This window comes from Typopeltis vanoorti, chromosome 17 (assembly GCF_054136105.1).
Source record: "Typopeltis vanoorti isolate ZY-2024b chromosome 17, IOZ_Tvanoo_1.0, whole genome shotgun sequence".
Lineage (NCBI taxonomy): Eukaryota > Metazoa > Arthropoda > Arachnida > Uropygi > Thelyphonidae > Typopeltis > Typopeltis vanoorti.
In genome coordinates this window covers 8003848-8024774 of record NC_143565.1, presented here as the reverse complement: position 1 = coordinate 8024774, position 20927 = coordinate 8003848, and the positions used below count along the sequence as shown (strand labels likewise).

The 20927-nt window shown below is 39.2% G+C and overlaps 1 protein-coding gene across 1 annotated transcript in view; it reads right to left on the bottom strand.

The window, feature by feature from the left end:
- Positions 1-249: 249 nt before the first annotated feature.
- Positions 250-20927, bottom strand: part of LOC150097118 (dynein beta chain, ciliary-like) — a 225437-nt gene continuing 204759 nt past the window's right edge. The window contains exons 12-13 of the mRNA XM_090407588.1: positions 935-1187; positions 250-260 (exon numbers count right to left, since the gene is read on the bottom strand). Of these exons, the coding sequence (XP_090263714.1) occupies positions 250-260; positions 935-1187 (264 nt within the window). The remainder of the gene's footprint in view (positions 261-934; positions 1188-20927) is intronic.

The window sequence follows — 20927 nt, the reverse complement described above, 5'->3', positions numbered from 1 at the left end:
TTTGTTCTTCAGTTCTTCTTTTAAACGGTTCATGAAAAAGCACTCAACTCTTTCATGATGCATAATAGACTCCTGTTATTGTCTTACCCTTTACCAAATAGTCTAGCACGATAATTCCTTCGGAATCCCAAAAACAGTGGCCATCACCTTCCCAGCTAACAAAACAGTCTTCACTTTTTTCAGTGCTCTTTCACCGGGTATTGTCCACTGTTTTGACTGCTGCTTGGTCTCAGGTGTGTAGTGGTGGATCTAAGTTTTGTCTACAGTCACGATTTGATGCAAAAAAATCATGCAAATTGAGATTAAACATTGCCAAACACTGCATTGAAATGTCTTTTCACATGCGTTTTTGAATGACAGTCGACAATCTCAGCAACAAAAGATGTGCCACCTTTTTTATTAAATTACTCTGGCTTTAGAGAAAGATGTTGAAAGTTTATATTCTGACCAAGATTATAGTCTAACCAAGTGAAAAATAAACTTTCAACATCTTTCTCTAAATCCAGAGTAATTTAATAAAAAAAGGTGGCAACCTTTTGGAAACTCCTATAGGTAAAGATGACCTCACTATTGCTTCTGCCTGGTATCTCCACCTCTGGGCCTGGCTCCCACTGAAGAGACCTCAATAAAGGTTGAAACTAGTCTGGGTAGTGGCCAATCCCTTAATGCATACATTCTACATATCTGCAAGAAGATGTGTTTTGCATTATGGGAGATACTGGGATAGGAGTGTTGTTAGCTTGGTCCACCTTTGCTACGAGTTGCCCGGTGCTGTACTACCTTACCCCAGTAAGGTAGTAACACTATATTCAGTCCTGAAGATTTCAGGTGCAAACTTTGTTTGCTCACACTTGGATAAAGGATTAAACTAAATTTATTATTATTATTTCTAGATACTTGTTGTGTATAACTAACAATTCATATTTCTCCTTACCTCCACTATTCCAAGTATATTGTTCTACTCCATGAAGTAAGAGGTGCTCGATTTTTTCTATCTGATTCCCAATAAGAGCTAACTCAATATCACTTTCATTTTTAAGACTACTGTACCAATTTACAACCGACTGCAAAAAAGAGCTGTATATCCGAAAATCCTCATATTTCGCATAGAGGGAAACAGCAGCACTAGGAAGATCAATCTTCTCTAATTTCAATAGGTATTTTACTTCTCTTATTGCCGTTGTAAACTGCAAAATATTTTATAAACATCAGTTTATTTTAATATGATTACAAATGAAAATATTATGTACATCAATACTGATTTGTAGCAGGACTTATGCAATCTGATATCATCCATGTCAACTTTATAAAACACCATTAACTCACAATAGCATACAAGAATAAAGTAAACAATGAATTTATTAAAACTGAGTATGCCACATAACAAGCTAGTAAATAAATCGAAACAGATGGGATTGGATAAGACTTCTGAGTTGGATTAGAGACTGGCTGTCAGATAGGTATCAGAAAGTTGTATATGGGGGGGTGTGGTATCCCAAAAGGGAAAGTTCACCAGTGGCGTTCTGAAGGGGTCAGTTTTAGGACCATTGTTGTTCGATTTGTATATTAATGAAATTGGGATGGGTTTTGCTAGTGATATGCGGCCGTTTGCAGATTATGCAAAACTGCGGAGAGCACTGCAGAGTAAAGCAGATGTTATGGCCCTACAAGAGGATGTGAATAGAATGCATGAATGGGAAGGTAAGTGGAACTTTCAGTTCAATGTTGCAAAGTGTGATGTTTTGAGATTTTCTTTAAAATTTCCCCACACTTGGTGGGAAAAGTTTAAATGAAGTAGAGGAATGAGAGATCTCAGAGTGATGTGGACAAGGACCTGAAATTCAGGGACCACATTGCACAATGTTGTGAAGACATCACATCAGATAATGGCAATGATGCAGAGGACCCTGATATGCAGAAATAAACTGGTTCTGATGTCATTGTATATGGATTATTAACCAATTTTTCCAAAATATTCATCACCACTCCAGAGATACTACCTGGTCGATAGTTGGATACATTGTTCTTTGCATCAACCTTGTGCAATGGAATTCCCATACCTTTTTTCCATTCCTGTGAAACTTCCCTGTTCCGAGACTCACATTAAACAGCCTGGTCAAAGGAACTAGTTCAGCTGAACACACTTTTAGCACACATGCTGATATTATTATTATTATTATTTAAGTATAAAGAGCTAATAAGCTTCATTTCGGCAATGAAAACATTATTTAAATTAAGGGGATATTAAATCCCACAAAGTTTTAAAACCGAATAAGAAACTCAAAGATTGGAATCAGAGAGTTTCTTGCTGAATATAGTAAACTATAAAGTATCGGCGACCACTGGCGTGAGCAAATGCAAGTGACCCTAGCACGTAGTGCAATACCGGAAGACTCGCAGCAAAGTCCGGAAATTCTGATCGCTATTCTTAGGTATTTTCATTAATGTAAAAACACATTTCCGAGGAAATGTATGCTGTTATTACATTATGGTAGGGAGGTCACTACCCAGACCGGTTTCAGCCTTTTTTGAGGCTGGATTGTGGGATTTAATATCCCCTTAATTTAAATAATTATTATTATTATTATTATTACTACCCAAGATCTCATGGAATCAAAGACTCATCTAGGAGGTCCTTTTATCATACACACAGCTCATCGTATCACACTTGAAACACACTCAAATTCTCTGCAGACACCACACTCTCAGAAAGGCATTCCAATCATTCACAACTCTGCATGAAAAAAACTTGCTTATCAATCCCCTGCTCACAACTTCTACATACAGTTTCCTGGGATGACCTCTACTTCTCCCTTGATCTTCCACTGTGTTCTGTAGAACCACTCCAACATTGATCCTATAACAACCCCTTACTAAACACATATAAACTAGGTTTAACTGGTCGGAGATTTAAAAAAAAATATTTTATTTTATTTAAACCCTCCGACTAATTAAACCCAGTTTATATGTGTTTTGTATATAAACAGTGGGCAAAAAGAAAATTACATCCCCTTACTAACTTGTAGGTCTCTATCATATCTCCCCTCTTCCTCCTATCCACCAGACTGTAAATTGCATCTTCTCAATCTTTCCTCATATTCAACATTCCAGAGGTCAGAAACTACCTTAGTCAGTCGCCTCTGGACTCTTTCCAACATCTCTTCATTCTTTTGAAAACCAGGTGACCAAATCTGGGCACAGTAGTCCATGTGTGGTCTAATCAAAGCCTTATACAATGGAACAAGAATCTCCCTACTTCTACAAGTCAGTGTCCTTCGCATCATTCCCAGCAGTCTTTATATTCTCTTCACAATTTTGGCAACGTGTCCCCTAAATTTCAGACCCTTATCTACTATCACCCCAAGATCTCTTATTTTCTCAATCTCTAACAATATATCCCCACCAAGCATAAATTCTGCATCCCATCTTTGTTTCCCAAATTTTAAAACCTTACATTCTGCAACATTGAACTCTCATCCCCACTCCTGTGTCCATCACTCAATTTATTCAAGTCTTCTGGTAAGGCCACAACATCTTCCCTACCCTTCATGGTCCCTCCCAACTCTGCATCATCTGCAAACAACTAAATATCTCCATCCAAATCTTCGCTAATATCATTAATATACAAGTTAAACAGTAGTGGCCCTAAAACAGACCTTTGAGGCACTCCACTAGTAACTTTCCTTTTCCTGATATCGCTCCCCCATACACAACTTGTTGATTCCTATCAAAAAGCTAGTCTCCAATCCAATGTACTAATCTAATATCCAATCCCATCTGCTCTAGTTTGACTATCAACTTATCATGGCATAATATATCAAAGCCTTTGTGAAATCTAAATATATTACTTTGTATCCCACTCCTCTGTCCAATGAAGCAGTCACCTTAATGTAGTAAGTAGATATATTACTAAAACATGACCTCCCTTTAACCCCCCAACCGGCCAGGATGTCTACAGACGTCCAACTAAATCTGGATACAATGCATGCTGTCTGTTGAAAGAACACGGATAAGAAGTGCACAGCCGGCATGTCCATTAGAAGGTGTGATAATCCCTCATGCTCAAGAGAGAACTTAATCAGATTATCTCAGGCTCATAGCTGTGACTCGTTTGCCTATAGCAAGAAATGCAGTTCCTTGTTCTGTGCTGGGTAACTGAATCTTGGTTATATTGGATAAACTAAAAATATAGGAATTATTTTTATTTTCTCATTTTGGTAGCACATGGCGGTGAATTTGAACTGTACAAAAGAAAGTGATTTTTAATTGAATAGTTCCCCCCCCCCCCCCGTTTTTCTACGTTTTTGAGTGCTAAATTGTTTCTCTGAATACGAGTGTACTTCAGTGGTTGTATTTTGGAAGTTAGTTGCTGTCGCGATATAATATATTTGGTTACCGTCGGAATCGAATGCATAACGGTGGAAGACAAAACGAAGCTAAGTTTTCATTACTGTATTTAGTTATATTTCATTTTATTTAATTATATTTAGTATACTTAAATGTTTTGTTTTGCTTGTAATTGTTTGTACTTTTTTTTTTCTTATTTATTTAACGGAATTTATTAATTGAATAATTATTAAAGATTACGCTACTTGGTAGTAAGGAATGATGATGGATCAGCTGCAGTCGCAAGTGGCGTATCGCCAAGTCCTCCGCCATTTAAGAACTCTATTATAAGCAATATCATAAGGGACTTTGTGGCATGCAGTACTTGCAGCATGTATGAGTCTCGGGAATTGGATATGTGGCTTGTGAAAGAGAGCGGAGAGCGTATGTGCACAAAATGCAGGCAGTTGGAGGAAATAAGTACATTAGAAATATCGATATCCGACCTTGTTGCTCCAGGAACGGGGAATGAATATAGGAAGACAAGTAGTGTGATAGGAAAGAATGAAAAAAATATATATATATGAATGAGAAAATAATAGTTGATAGTGTAAAAGGTGTGACTGACTGTGAAAGTTTAGGAGATGGTTTTGTTTGGGAGAGTGAATTTAGATTAAGAGTGACTGACCTGCAGAGGGAGATAGATAAGCTGAAAGAGGAGGTGGAATGTCTTATGAATGAGAGCAGGAGTATGAAAGATAAGATTAGGAGAATGGAAGAGATAAATGCAAGGCGAATCAGAGTAGGGGAGAGAGAGAATTTAGGGAGTATGAGTGAGAGGTATGGGGTTGCTAGAAGAGGAGAGAATGGAAACAGTAGAAGAGAGGGAATGAGAGAGAGAGAGGTATGGGAATGCTAGCAGACGAGAGGATGGAAACAGTAGGAGAGACGGAATGAGAGAGAGAGATATGGAAGTGCTAGAAGAGGAGAGAATGGAAACGGTAGGAGAGATGGAATGAGAGAGAGGTATGGGAATGCTAGAAGAGAGAATAGCAGTAGAAGAGAGGGAATGAGAGAGACCTATGGGAATGAAAGAAGAGGAGAGAATGGAAACAATAGGAGAGAGGGAATGGTAAAAGGTGTAATGTATGGTGACTCAATGATCCGTGGTGTTCAAGATAGGATGCATGAGAAGTTTGCCAGGAGGAAAAATAGAAAGGGTGGCTATGGGAATTAAGAGAGGTGAAAGGGTGGATGAGATGATTGTGATGGTAGGAACGAATGACTTGAGTGGTAATGTAAGTCGGGCAGCGAGAGATATGAGATTTTTGCTTGAGGTTGTACGGAAGAAGACAGAGAGAGGAAAAATAGTGTGCGTGTTGCCTAGGTATGATAATGATGAGCTGAGCAGAAGAGCGGTGATATTGAATGGCATAATAGCGAGAATGTGTGACAAGAGAGGACTGGTATATGTGGATGCTTGGAGTGCATTTGAGGAAAGAGGAATTGTATGCGAGAGACCGCTTACATTTGAATGAGGAAGGACGTAAGCATCTGGAGAGATTGCTGTTTTGAACAAGTCAGTGTGTCCCAGGGAGGATGATAGCAGGGGTGGCTTCTTGTGGGAATGGATACTTGGGAGAAGGGAGACGATGTCAGGTAACACTGAGCCCAGTGGTGTCTAGAAGGGATAATGCTGGGTATAGAAACAATGGCATTTATATGCTTTATACTAATGCCAGGAGTATCCGGAATAAGAGAGAGGAATTGGTGATGCAGATAGCATCAGCCTGGCTAAAAATAATTGGGATCACTGAGACGTGGCTGACAGAAGGGGATATAACAACAGGAATAGAAGTTGCTGGGTATAGCATTTTTCGCCAGAATAGGAGGGGAAAGCGTGGTGGTGGGGTTCTGCTTATGATAAGTGATGACCTATGTCCTCTAAGAGTGGAGGCTTTGGAAGGAAGTGAGAAAAATGATTTTGAGAGCGTATGGTGTGAGGTAGAGGTAGGCAAGACAGGATATTTAGTAGGGTGTTGCTACAGACCCAGTAGCACAGAGGATGGGGACCAAGAGATGTTTAGACAGTTAAGTTTGGCAAGTGCAAGAAGAATGATTGTTATGGGAGATTTTAACTACAGTAGTATAAATTGGAGAGAGGAAGATGCATGTAGCAATAGGGGAATGGAATTTCTAGAATTCTTGAGGGACAAATGTCCTAGGCAACATCTAAATGAGGGAACATGAGGTTCAAGAGTTTTAGATTTGGTTATAGCATCAGAAGAGTTGATAATCATTCAGTTGACATCTCTCCTACCAGTTAGAGAGAGTAACCATATGGTTTTGACTTGAATAATGAATAGACATGCAGGAGTATCAAAGAGATGGGAAATTATGTGGAATTATAATGCAGGTGATTATAATAGTCTTAGACATCAACTTCAGGAAGTTTCATGGAGGGAGGAATTGGAAGGCCAGGATATCATTAGTGCATGGGAAATTGTGAAAGAATATTTGTTAGCAGCAATGGTAAGTTGTATACCACGAGTGAAGAAGAGGACACAAATTGGAGTAAAGTGGATGAAAAACAATATTAAACAGGAATTGCATGCGAAAAAGAGGCTATGGAATAGATATAAGGAGACAGGTGAAGAGAAGATGCATGAAGAATATAAGAAACAGGCCAGAAGAGTGACTAGTGTGGTAAGGAAAGTGAAACTGGAATATGAGATGAGATTGGCCATAACATCCAAAGAAAATCCTAGGGAATTTTTTAGCTATGTGGTCAGTAGGAGGAGAAAGGACTGTGGAAGAATGATATTGTGGGATAAAAACGGGAATAGAGTGACTGACGCAGAGGACATAGTGGAATTGTTCAATCAACACTTTATTGGAGTGTTTCATCCTAGAGGAGTCAGTTTTAATGCTAGAGCGATAGGGCTGGTTCAAGGTTTAGAGGTACAGGAGGAGAGTGTGTGTCAGATACTGGGTACTCTGGATGTCAGTAAAACTTTGGGACTGGATGGTATTTCACCATGAGTTTTGAGAGAATGTGCCAGGGAACTGACAGTGCCTTTAACCTGACTTTTCAATGAAAGTCTGGCTTCGGCAAAGGTGCCCAGGGAATGGAAGGAAGGAAGGTAAGATAGTGCTACTGCATAAGGGTGGTAACAGACTGGAAGTGTCTAATTATAGGCCAGTCTGTGTGTCATCAGTAGTTGTTAAGATCTTGGAGAAAGTAGTGAGGGACCGTATACAGCATTGGGCAGATGAGGGTAATTTTATCTGTGAGCGTCAACATGGATTTGTGAAAGGGCGCTCTTGTTTTACCAATATGCTAGGCTTTTATAATAAAGTTACAAGAACATTAGATGAGGGAAAGGCATATACTGCAATTTTCTTAGACTTAGCAAAGGCATTTGACAGGGTGCCACATGATAAGCTGATATTTAAGTTGCAGCACATGGGTCTGGATGTCAGATTGGTCAACTGGATTTAGGATTGGCTGTCTGATAGGTATCAGAGAGTTGTGTATGGTGGAGCAGTTTCAAGGAGGCAGAGAGTTACAAGTGGGGACCCACAGGGCTCAGTACTAGGACCTATATTGTTTAACCTTTATATCAATGACATTGCCAGTGGATTGCAAGGGAATATTCAGTTGTTTGTGGATGATGCAAAGCTGGGAAGGATTATTAGTAATAGTGCAGATGTGATAGCCCTGCAAGAGGATTTGAATAAGCTAGATAGATGGGCAAATGAATGGGGGTCTCAGTTTAATGTAGCAAAATGTAAGGTCTTGAGGTTTGGGAAACATCGATGGGATGCTGCATACTCTATGGGAGGAGTTATACTGGAGGAAGTAGGGGAGACAAGAGATATGGGGTTGATGATTGATAGAAACCTGACGTTTATGGGACATATTGTAAAGGTGGTGAAGGTAACATAGAGGATTGCTGCAATTATGAGAGGGACACTGACCTGCAGAGATAAGAGGGTTATCATTCTGTTGTAAAAGTCTCTGATCAGACCACACTTGGACTATTGTTCTCAGATTTGGTACCCAGGATTTGAAGGGGATAAATTAACTGTGGAAAGGATACAATGACAGATGACAAAGATGGTTTCAGGACTGTACAAGGATATTTATGAGGATCGGCTGAGGGAATGTGGACTGTAGAGTTTTGTGGATAGAAGAAGGTGAGGTGATATGACTGAGACTTTTAAACTGTTGAGAGGTGGTTACAGGTTTGACACTGGGGAGTTTTTTTCGCTCTTGGTTGAACAGCAGGAAGGAGTGATGACAAGAGGCCAACCCTGGAAGTTACGAAAGGAAACTGTGAGCAAGTGGGTAAGGAGTGGTTTCTTTACGTGGAGGGTGGTTGAACCGTGGAATGCATTGCCTGATGGAGTGGTGGGAGCGAGAACGGTCAATGAGTTTAAAGAGTGGTATGATAGACTTTGTGTTTCTTAGGGGGGACCTCCCTTCGATGAGTCTTGACAGACTTTATGTTCTTAGGTAGGACCTCCCACGATGAGTCTCTTCACTCCATGGAGGCCTGAATAATAATAATAATAATAATCATTTTATTGTACAATACAATTTTAATGCCTGGACAAAATAAAGATCCTTGCATAGTTTCTTCACTTAAATATTGCCTTGCCTTCGAGAACTCTCATGGTAAAGGTGGAATAAGCTCTGATCACTATTCTTAATATTTACCCTTAATGCAAAGCCCGTCTCCTTGAGGAGATGTATGATGCTATGCATTAAAGGCAAGAGGCGACTACCCAGACCGATTTCAACCTTTATTGAGGTCTCATCAGTGGGAGCCAGGCTTAGCAATATTAAGGTTAAGTAATACATTAAAGGCAAGGTAGTGGCCCCCTTTCTTTAATGCATAGCATCATACATATCCTCGAGGAGATGGGCTTTGCATTAAGGGTAAAATATTAAATATAGTGATCAGAGCTTATTCCACCTTTACTGCGAGTTGCCTAGACTTGCACTACTTTGCGGGTCACTTTGACTTACACTATGTGCAGGCACAAACCTGACTTATTTGTCTGTTTGCTTACTTGGGAAATGGAGTAAAACCAGGTTTAAAATAGCTTGGCATCTTTAATTTAATATATATTATACCCTAGGTAAAAAATTTTCTACACATATATATATATATATTTAAATTACAAAGTTTTGTATGAAAAATTTCTGCTACAGAAGTTCGACAGAATCAACAATATTATTGTTACATTTCTTTTTTCGTCTGGAAGAAAAACAGTAAAATGTCACTCTTATAATTATATTAGATGTTATAATGGCAAAAATAGTAAGAAAAAAATCATTTGTACTTTCTTTTCAAAACGCAAAGAATGAACATTGTAAATTCATTGTAAAACAACATTTTAAAAAATATGTAGTATTTTCTTTTTCATTGGGTGAATTACCCAATGAAAAAGAAAATACTACATATTTTTCTTGTGTTATCCGATTTTTTTTTCTTGCAGTACAAAGAAGAAATCACTGCCCATAAGATGGTAGAATACAAGAGGGCAAAAATCTGTAGATTGATTACATTATAACTAATAGAGAAATCATGTCAGAAAAAATTATTTATGTAAGAGTTCTAACATCAACAGATATAACGACATTTTCTTCTAGTTTAGATACGTTTGTTGAAGCAGCTAAACCTTTGCTACTATTTACACTAAAATGAATGGACATGTTTCCCCAAGTGATTTACGTTTGTAACAGTTGCCTTGCAAACGATTTATAAAATAAATTCTCTGAAATATCTGCAGATGAATAAGTCTATAACCTTCCCTGCCCCCTCTGCAAAAAATAAGATTATGTGAAGATTAAAAGCGGCATATGCTTTTAAAAGAAAAGCATATGCTGCTTTTCTTTTAAAATAATTCAAGTCCCTGCTCTTTTTTAAGATAATTGCATGAAATAATTTATAATTTTTCGATAATAAAAATGAAACTGATCATTATAAATTAAGAACTTATTTTACCATAAATACTGAATCAGCCTGTAAAAGAAATGTCTGTATTTTTTTCTATGTTAGGATGTCTACTAATCAACAATTGAAAACGAAGAGGTGCAGGAAGAGAGTGTGTTCCACATACTGAGTACTCTGGATGTTAGTAAAGCTGTGGGACTGGATGGTATTTCACCATGAGTTTTGAGAGTATGTACTGGGGAAATGACAGTGCACCTGACCTGGCTGTTCAATGAAAATCAGGCTGAAGGAAAGGTGACCATAGAATGGAAGGAGGGTAAGATAGTGCCACTGCATAAGGGCGGTAGCAGACTGGAAGTGTCTAATTATAGGCCAGTTTGTTTGTCATCAGTAGTGAGTAAGATCTTGGAGAAAGTAGTGAGGGACCATACACAGCATTGGGCAGATGAGTGTAATGTTATCTGTGAGAGTCATCATGGATTTGTGAAGGGATGCTCTTGTTTTAGCAATATGCTAGCCTTTTATGATAAAGTTACAAGAGCATTAGATGAGGGAAAGGCATATACTACCATTTTCCTTGACTTAGCAAAGGCATTTGACAGGGTGCCACATGATAAGCTGATATTCAAGTTGAAGCACAGGGTCTAGATGTCAGATTGGTCAACTGGATTTAGGATAGCTGTCCGATAGGTATCAGAGAGTTGTGCATGGTGGAGCAATATCAAAGAGCCAGAAAGTTACAAGTGGGGTTCCACAGGGCTCAGTACTGGGACCTATATTGTTTAACCTTTATATCAATGACATTGTCTGTGGATTGCAAGGGGATATTCGGTTGTTTGCGGATCATGTGAAGCTGGGAAGGGTTATTAGTAATGGTGTAGATGTGGTAGCCCTGCAAGAAAATTTTAATAAGCTAGGTAGATGGGCAAATGAATGGGGGTATCACTTTAATGCAGCAAAATGTAAGGTCTTGAGGTTTGGGACACATTGATGGGATGCTGCATATTCTATGGAAGGACTTAAACTGGAGAAAGTAGTAGAGACCAGAGATCTGGGTTTGATGATTGATAGAAACCTAAAATTTAGGGGACATATTGCAAAGGTAATGCAGAGGATTGCTGCAATAATGAGAAGGACACTAACCTGCAGAGATAAAATGGTTATCATTCTGTTGTATAAGACTCTGATCAGACCATACTTACACTATTGTTCTCAGATCTGGTCCCCAGGATTTGAAGGAGATAAATTAACTGTGGAAAGGGTACAAAGGCAGATAACAAAGATGGTGTCGGGACTGTACAATGTTAGTTATGAGGATCGGCTGAGAGAGTGTGGACTGCAGAGTTTAGTGGATAGAAGAAGGAGGGATATGATTGAGACTTTTAAACTGTTGTGAGATGGTTACAGGGTTGACACTGGAGAGTGCTTTCGCTAGGTTGAACAGCAGGAAGGAGCTATCCCTGGAAGTTACGAAAGGAAACAGTGAGAAAGAGGATGAGGAGTGGTTTCTTTGCATGGAGGGTGGTTGAATCATGGAATGCATTGCCTGATGGAGTAGTGAGAGCGAGAACGGTCAATGCATTTAAGGAGTGGTATGATAGACTGTGTTTCCTAGGAGGAACCTCCTTCGATGAGTCTGGATAGACTTGTGTTTCTTAGAAAGGACCTCCCAATATGAGTCTTTTGACTCCATGGAGGCCTGAATAATAATAATAATAATAATAATAATAATAATAATAAGTCTTGATGTATCTCACACTACAGCTTGAAGCACTTTAGTGTTGATGTATCTCACACTACAGCTTGAAGCACTTTAGTGTCTCTTCTGGCTAAGTTTTCTCTCTTTTCTTTCTTAATAGCACTGAGAGTAATCCAAGCCTTTACCTTTTCCTCCAGCTAAGAGGAATACTATCAAGTATTTCTAAGATGTAGATTACTTTAGAGATAGTAACCAGAAGCATAAGTAGAAGTAAAAATATTTAGATTATTTTAAGAAAAAGAAACAAAAATAATACTATTGAACTTTCTTTTGTGTGGTATGCATATAAACAGTTTTAAGTGGGGAAAATATAGCATAGTATTTCTAAAATTTCAAATCATTTCAGCAGACGGTAGAACAGCTGATTTTAGATTGCAAAAAATAGTACAGAATTAGTAGCTTCACGGTACAACAATATTATTGTCTTATTTCTTTTGTCAAAACGGTAAAATGAAGTAATAGATTTTTAATACTGTCTGGAAATGTTTTCGAACCTGTAGAAATTTAGAGTGGTTGAGTAATTGAATTCCAGGAGAGGATAAGGAGGGGGGAGGGGAGGAGGTGTAAGCATTAAAAAATTTTCAAAATGAGCATCAATTTTTAATCATTCTGTATATGATATCCTTCATATTATATTTGCAACACATCTACGGTGGTTACACACTGGATATTATCGTAATGTGCATCCTACAAAAAAAAAAAAAAAAAAAAAGACGAAGGTGAAGAATCCCTGCTAAAACATCATTTCTATATTGTGAGAAAAGTGCAAGAACAACCAGCGTAACTGTTCTGTTGCAGTGATTTTAAGAATAAATTTATAATACAACAGAATAATACAGCAAATTTACTATTACTAAATAGATTCATTGCAAAGGTCATTTCAGGATTGATTATTTTCGCGCTTGTGAAATTCATTTCAATTTTTGGGAAGAAACATAGTAAATCATTTTAGAGGCAAAAAAGTCAAATATCTTAGGCCAGTTAAGGAAATTCCAAGTAAAACAGTGCGGGTAAAGACAGGTGACACAATAGTCATGTATTAACAGTTCATCCACTAATGGCCTCTAAAATAGCCGTAAAGGGATTAATGGCAGCGGAAGGTAATGGCGATAAAGGGTACAATGCCGATGAAGTTTTGATCCATGCAGAATGCTATGGTGAGCTGGATATTTCATCCTCCTCAGCCGGTAGGAAGGTTAACAAATCCGTGCAATCCATCAAAGATAATACCATTGTTGTCAACAACCCCATTCTGAATCCTAGTTCGCACAAGCTTATCCAACAACTTAACCACAACACCTGACAAGGCATATAATTTGAAGATTGAGTTCTATCACTTCCCTTATGAAGCAGCCCAATCTTAAGGAGTGGAACTCATATTAAAAAAATATGTCAAATCAAGTGTCAACTCCCTGGCACATTCCTTCAGAATGGTGATATATTATCAAGTCCCACAGCCTTATTAACATCTAGTTTGCTCAACTCGTACACCTCTTGCTCACTTACCAACTGCTCTCAATCTCTCCATGAAGACACATTCACAAGACTGAAAGACACTTTTATGAACTGCTCATTAAGTATCTCTACTATCTTCTGCAACAACTGTCTTTATACCATTTTCCCCAATCAATGTTATCCTTCCATAATAATTCTTTTTTTTTTTTTTTGCTGGCTACACATCAAAAGAACTCCTTAGGATTCTTTTGGGCTTCATTAGCTAACTGATGCTCATACGTCACTTTTGCTACCCTTACCAACCAAGTCACCCACCTTACCTGGTCTTTGTAATCCTCATGGAATTGGTCACTTCTCTTATGCTGCCTCCATAATGCCCTTTTTTTCTGTATCACATGCTTAATTTCTTTATTCATCCATTTCACACCTACCTTATTTAATCTTCTTACCCTTGGAATACATTAAGACATTGTATCTACTAGATAGTTTTTGAAAATCCCCCAAGTTGCATTGATCTCTTTTCCAGCTAACTCCTCATTCCATGCTACATCTGCAAGCTGTCTCCTGAGCTCTTCATTATCACTGTCCCCCCCCCCCCCTTGTAGTTCCACATATACCCATTTCTCACAGAGGTCCTCACACTACTGGCCACCACCCAGGTAATCACCTAATGGTCACTCTCACCAATTGGTGGGTGATTTGACACTTCATTTATAATTACATCCTCTAATGACATGATCAAATCCAAGACCCTCAATCCTCATGTGCCCTCTGTTACATACGGTCTGAGGTAGTTGTCCCTCAATAACTCAAGAAACTCATTTCCTTTACTTCCAGTTGCTATCTCATAATTCCAGTCTATATTGCCATAGTTTTCACACTCTCCCTTGATGAGTCTTTGGACTCCCTGGAGGTAACACATAATAATAATAATAATAATTAATATTACACATAATGATCACCCTTTTCTTATTTGCTTGGCTAATTTGATTATACATTTCATAGTCACTATCATCCACATTACCAGTTCTATAACAACATCCAATAAAGTATTTCATTCTTTTCACCTCTATCTTACACCATACTGCCTCAAAACCACTGGCACTATTTCCCTCTTGCATCTCTACTTTTTATGGACACAACTCTTTTTCTATCATCAATAGCACCACTCTTCCCTTTCTATCCTCATGAAACACATCCTACCCTTCCATCTCTATTCCTGTCAGGACGTCGTCCTCATCTAACCATGTCTCACTCATTCCAACAATTTTTGGGTGAACAGACCCAATTAATGCAAACATTTCATTTGCCTTGTTTCTTATACTTCTAGCATTTGTATACAAACAAGCTCATTCTTGGATCTACAACTAGTTTCGCTGATTATACCACTCATTCGATGTGATTTCTCCATACTCAACTAGAGCCATTTCCCTTTCTGCTTATTCATTTTAAAATCCTCTTCAAGTCCAACTGTTTCCTCTTGATCCCAGATTATCCCATTTCTTTCCTCTACACATGCATTCACATCCTCTTGAAGCATCCACCTTTCTGACACTGTGTTCCACTATCCACCCTGAGCCTCCCTGTGTTTCTTGCACACCCATTCTCTCATTCTCTATACTCATGCCACTCACTTCCTCATTCATAACCACCTCTTCCATCTCACCTGTCTTACTCCTCCGCTCTTCCACATCTCTTCCCACTTGATCTGATTCATTCTCTATACTCACTTCTCTGCCTTCCAGCAGAGAAGTGAGTATAGAGAATGAATTGGAGAATCTCTCCAAGCAACTCACACCAAAACCACTCAAATGCAGTCCATCACTCTTATATAGTTCACTTTGTCCTTTAGACTCATTCCACACATTAACAAACTGCACTCCTTTCTCTTCACCCATTTCAGCTAACATATCATTCATAATCCTTGCTCTCTGCCTCATCTCACCACTCTCATACCTAGGCAACATGCTTATTACCTTTCCTATCGCACTATTCTCTTTTATCTGTCTAAGCAACCTCCTGATTTCCAATCTGATGTGCTCTTTGTGAAACAACTCTAGTACCTCATCCTCATACACTTCAGTTTCTTAATCCCAGAGATAGAGTGAAGAGGTAGCAGTGAGCTCAATATTGCATACACTGGGTTACAGCTTTTAACAAAATGGGCACTCATTAGTTGAACAACCTCTTCTGCATCTGTTACACTCACACTACTACTGCATATAGAAGAGTTATTCTTTCATATTCATTCTTTCTTTTACTTGCAGCATACTGATAGAATTCCTGTGGGTTGTCTTTAGCATGCCAGTTTCTTTTTATACTCAGACTTTGTCTTCCATACAACAGTTGTGATTATTTTGGCCTACTGCTTATAATTTTCACAACAGATATCATTCTTATTATTATTATTATTATTATTTTGACACCTCCAGGGAGTCCAAAGACTCATCGAGGGAGAGTGTGCCGACAGCATCGAACGATTGGTCCCCTTCCAACTACTAACCGCGCTCAAACATACTTAACTGAGCCATTAGTAGCAGAGGCTCTACCAATCGACCAACCTTCGCCGGCTTATGCACACGGTATTCCTTCCACAACATCCTTTTCTTACGAATCTCTTGCTTATTAAGATTACACATCCATTTGCCTCCTATCCTATTTCTTCTTCGTACTCTTGGGACACATTCTGAAACTGCACCATTTAAGTATTATTTAAATACTTCCCATGCACTGTCCACATTCTTCCCTTCCTGCAGCTGATCCCAATCCACTGAACTCAGTATACTCCACAGTTGGTGATAATTTCCTGCTTTGTAGTTCAGCATGTAACCTTTTCTGAATGGAACATCCATGAACTTGGTGACAGTAATCATGTGGTACTCACTTCACAAGTGAGTATCGCATGATCACTGTCACCAAGCAGAGGCAGAATAGTTACATCTTTAACTGAAACATCCTCTGACACTATAATGAAATCTAACACTCTTTGACCTCGAGTCTTTCTGTCACATGCTGCTCGAGGAAGTTGTCCTGCAACAGCTCAATAAATGCATTTTCATTCTTTTAATGAGATTCTACTGCTACACAATCAATATTTGGATAATTAAAGCCTCCCATTATGAGTACTCTTTTTGTACTCATATTTTCTATTTGGTAATGCATTTCTGCACCACTAGCAACTGATCCACCAGGTCTGTAACAACACCCCACTATGTAATTAGTTTTGTTAGATTCCACCTCACACCAGATGGTTTCAAACTCACTTCCACATGAAATACTATTAGTAGTATTTCATGGGTCTCAACTCCAACTGGATTCAAGTCATTCGATATCATTAGCAGCATGCTCCCTCCTCTCCTATACTCTCTATCCTTCCTAAAAATATTGAACCCTTTACACTCAATACCAGTTAGAACGTCTGGTTCTGACAGCCAGGTCTCACTAATGCCTAGAATCTGAGGTCCCAACATATTGACTAAGGCAAAAAAAACTCTACCCCTTATTTCTGATACTTCTAGCATTTGTGTACAGACATAATAATCTACCTGCATATTCTTTTGTATTCTGTTGTCTGCAAGACACAGTTGGACAACCTGCAGATCTCTATTCTTCTCTAGTGAGAATTTCTACTCTCTTTGGTTGCCATTCTTTTTTCTCTATCCTCTATGAACTCACTTTACCTTTCACATTCTATCTCACTAACTATATCACCTTCTGTTAGTCATGTCTCACTAATGCCAATAACCTCTGGTCAGGATGAACCAACCAATGCCATAAATTCCTCCTGCTTGTTCCGAATGTTCCTGGCATTAGTGTACATATCATTATTATTATTATTATTATTATTATTATTATTATTATTATTATTCTTCAGGCATCCATGGAGTCAAAAGACTCATCGAGGGGAGGTCCCCCCTAAGAACACAAAATCTATTATACCACTCCTTAAACTCATTGACCATTCTCGCTCTCACCACTCCATCATGCAATGCATTCCACAGTTCAACCACCCTCCACGCAGAGAAACCACTCCTCACTCTCTTGCTCACTGTTTCCTTTCGTAACTTCCAGGAATAGCATCTTGTCATCACTCCTTCCTGCTGTTCGTTCAACCAAGCGAAAGAACTCCCCAGTGTCAACCCTGTAACCACCTCTCAACAGATTAAAAGTCTCAATCATATCACTTCTCCTTCTATCCACAAAACTCTGCAGTCCACATTCCCTCAGCCGATCCTCATAACTATCCTTGTACAGTCCTGAAACCATCTTTATCATCCGTCTTTGTATCCTTTCCACAGTTAACTTATCCCCCTTCAAATCCTGGGTACCAAATCTGAGAACAATAATCCAAGTGTGGTCTGATCAGAGACTTATACAACGGAATGATAACCCTCTTATCTCTGCAGGTCAGTGTCCTTCTCATAATTGCAGCAATCCTCTGTGTTACCTTCACCACCTTTGCAATATGTCCCCTAAACTTCAGGTTTCTATCAATCATCAACCCCATATCTCTTATCTCCCCTACTTCCTCCAGTATAACTCCTCCCATAGAGAATGCAGCATCCCATCGATGTTTCCCAAACCTCAAGACCTTACATTTTGCTGCATTAAACTGAGACCCCCATTCATTTTCCCATCTATCTAGCTTATTTAAATCCTCTTGCAGGGCTACCACATCTGCACGATTACTAATAATCCTTCCCAGCTTTGCATCATCCACAAACAACTGAATATCCCCTGGCAATCCACTGGCAATGTCATTGATATAAAGGTTAAACAATATAGGTCCTAGTACTGAGCCCTGTGGGATCCCACTTGTAACCCTCTGCCTCCTTGAAACTGTTCCACCATACACAACTCTCTGATACCTATCAGACAGCCAATCCTGAATCCAGTTGACCAATCTGACATCCAGACCCATGTGCTGCAACTTAAATATCAGCTTATCATGAGGCACCCTGTCAAATGCCTTTGATAAGTCTAAGAAAATTGCAGTATATGCCTTTCCCTCATCTAATATTCTTGTAACTTTATTATAAAAGGCTAGCATATTGCTAAAACAAGAGCGCCCTTTCACAAATCCATGTTGACTCTCACAGATAACATTACCCTTATCTGCCGAATGCTATATACGGTCCCTCACTACGTTCTCCAAGATCTTAACAACTACTGATGACACACAGACTGGCCTATAATTAGACACTTCCAGTCTGTTACCACCCTTATGCAATGGCACTATCTTACCTTCCTTCCATTCCCTGGGCACCTTTGCCGAAGCCAGACTTTCATTGAAAAGCCAGGTTAAAGGCACTATCAGTTCCCTAGCACATTCTCTCAAAACTCTTGGTGAAATACCATCCAGTCCCACAGTTTTACTGACATCCAGAGTACCTCAGTATTTGGAACACCCTCTCCTCCTGCACCTCTAAACCTCGAACCCACCCAATCCCACTAGCATTAAAACTGACTCCTCTAGGATTAAATACTTCAATAAAGTGTTAATTGAACAATTCCACTATGTCCTCTGCATCAGTCACTCTATTCCCATTTTTATCCCACAATATCATTCTTCCACATTCATATGAGTGTTGTTTGAAACTTTTGGTAAATTTCCAATAGGTTGCAACACGATTCACTCATTCATACCAGTGTCAGAATGTATCATCTTTTTCATGAACACTGGCAAAATTTTAGCAACATGTTGTTCTTGTTAGACAAACATTTAAAATGACCATGTTTGCATTTTTCATAAAAATGGAGAAAAACAAGTTTCATGCAGTGATAAAATACTTTTATTATTATTATTATTATTATTCAGGCCTCCATGGAGTCGAAAGACTCATCGTGGGAGGTCCTTCCTAAGAACTTAAAGTCTGTCAAGACTCATCGAGGGGAGATCCCTCCCTAAGAAACACAAAGTCTATCATACCACTCCTTAAACTCATTGACCATTCTTGCTCTCACCACTCCATCAGGCAATGCATTCCACGGTTCAACCACCCTCCATGCAAAGAAACCACTCCTCACCCTCTTTCTCACAGTTTCCTTTCGTAACTTCCAGGGATGGCCTCTTGTCATCACTCCTTCCCGCTGTTCAACCAAGCGAAAGAACTCCCCAGTGTCAACCCTGTAACCACCTCTCAACAGTTTAAAAGTCTCAATCATATCACCTCTCCTTCTTCTATCCACCAAACTCTGCAGTCCACATTCCCTCAGCTGATCCTCGTAACTATCCTTGTACAGTCCTGAAATCATCTTTGTCGTCTGTCTTTGTATCCTTTCCACAGTTAATTTATCCTCTTCAAATCCTGGGTACCAAATCTGAGAACAATAGTCCAAGTGTGGTCTGATCAGAGACTTATACAACGGAATGAAAACCCTCTTATCTCTGCAGGTCAGTGTCCTCATAATTGCAGCAATCCTCTGTGTTACCTTCACCACCTTTGCAATATGTCCCCTAAACTTCAGGTTTCTATCAACCATCAACCTCAGATGTCTCCTCTACTTCCTCCAGCATAACTCCTCCCATAGAGTATGCTGCATCCCATCGATGTTTCCCAAACCTCAAGACCTTACATTTTGCTGCATTAAACTGAGACCCCGTTTCATTTGCCCATCTATCTAGCTTATTCAAATCCTCTTGCAGGGCTACCACATCTGCACTATTACTAATGATCCTTCCTAGCTTCGCATCATCCGCAAACAACTGAATATCCCCTTGCAATCCACTGGCAATGTCATTGATATAAAGGTTAAACAATATAGGTCCTAGTACTGAGCCCTGTGGGATCCCGCTTGTAACCCTCTGCCTCCTTGAAACTGCTCCACCATACACAACTCTCTGATACCTATCAGACAGCCAATCCTGAATCCAGTTGACCAATCTGACATCCAGACCCATGTGCTGCAACTTAAATATCAGCTTATCATGTGGCACCCTGTCAAATGCCTTCGCTAAGTGTAAGAAAATTGCAGTATATGCCTTTCCCTCATCTAATGTTCTTGTAACTTTATTATAAAAGGCTAGCATATTACTAAAACAAGAGCGCCATTTCACAAATCCATGTTGACTCTCACAGATAACATTACCCTCATCTGCCCAATGTTGTATACGGTCCCTCACTACTTTTTCCAAGATCTTAACAACTACTGATGACACACAGACTGGCCTATAATTAGACACTTCCAGTCTGTTACCACCCTTATGCAATGGCACTATCTTACCTTCCTTCCATTCCCTGGGCACCATTGCCGAAGCCAGACTTTCATTGAAAAGCCAGGTTAAAGGCACTGTCAGTTACCTAGCACATTCTCTCAAAACTCGTGGTGAAATACCATCCAGTCCCAAAGCTTTCTTGACATCCAGAGTTCTCAGTATCTGAAACACACTCTCCTCCTGTACCTCTAAATCTTGAACCTGC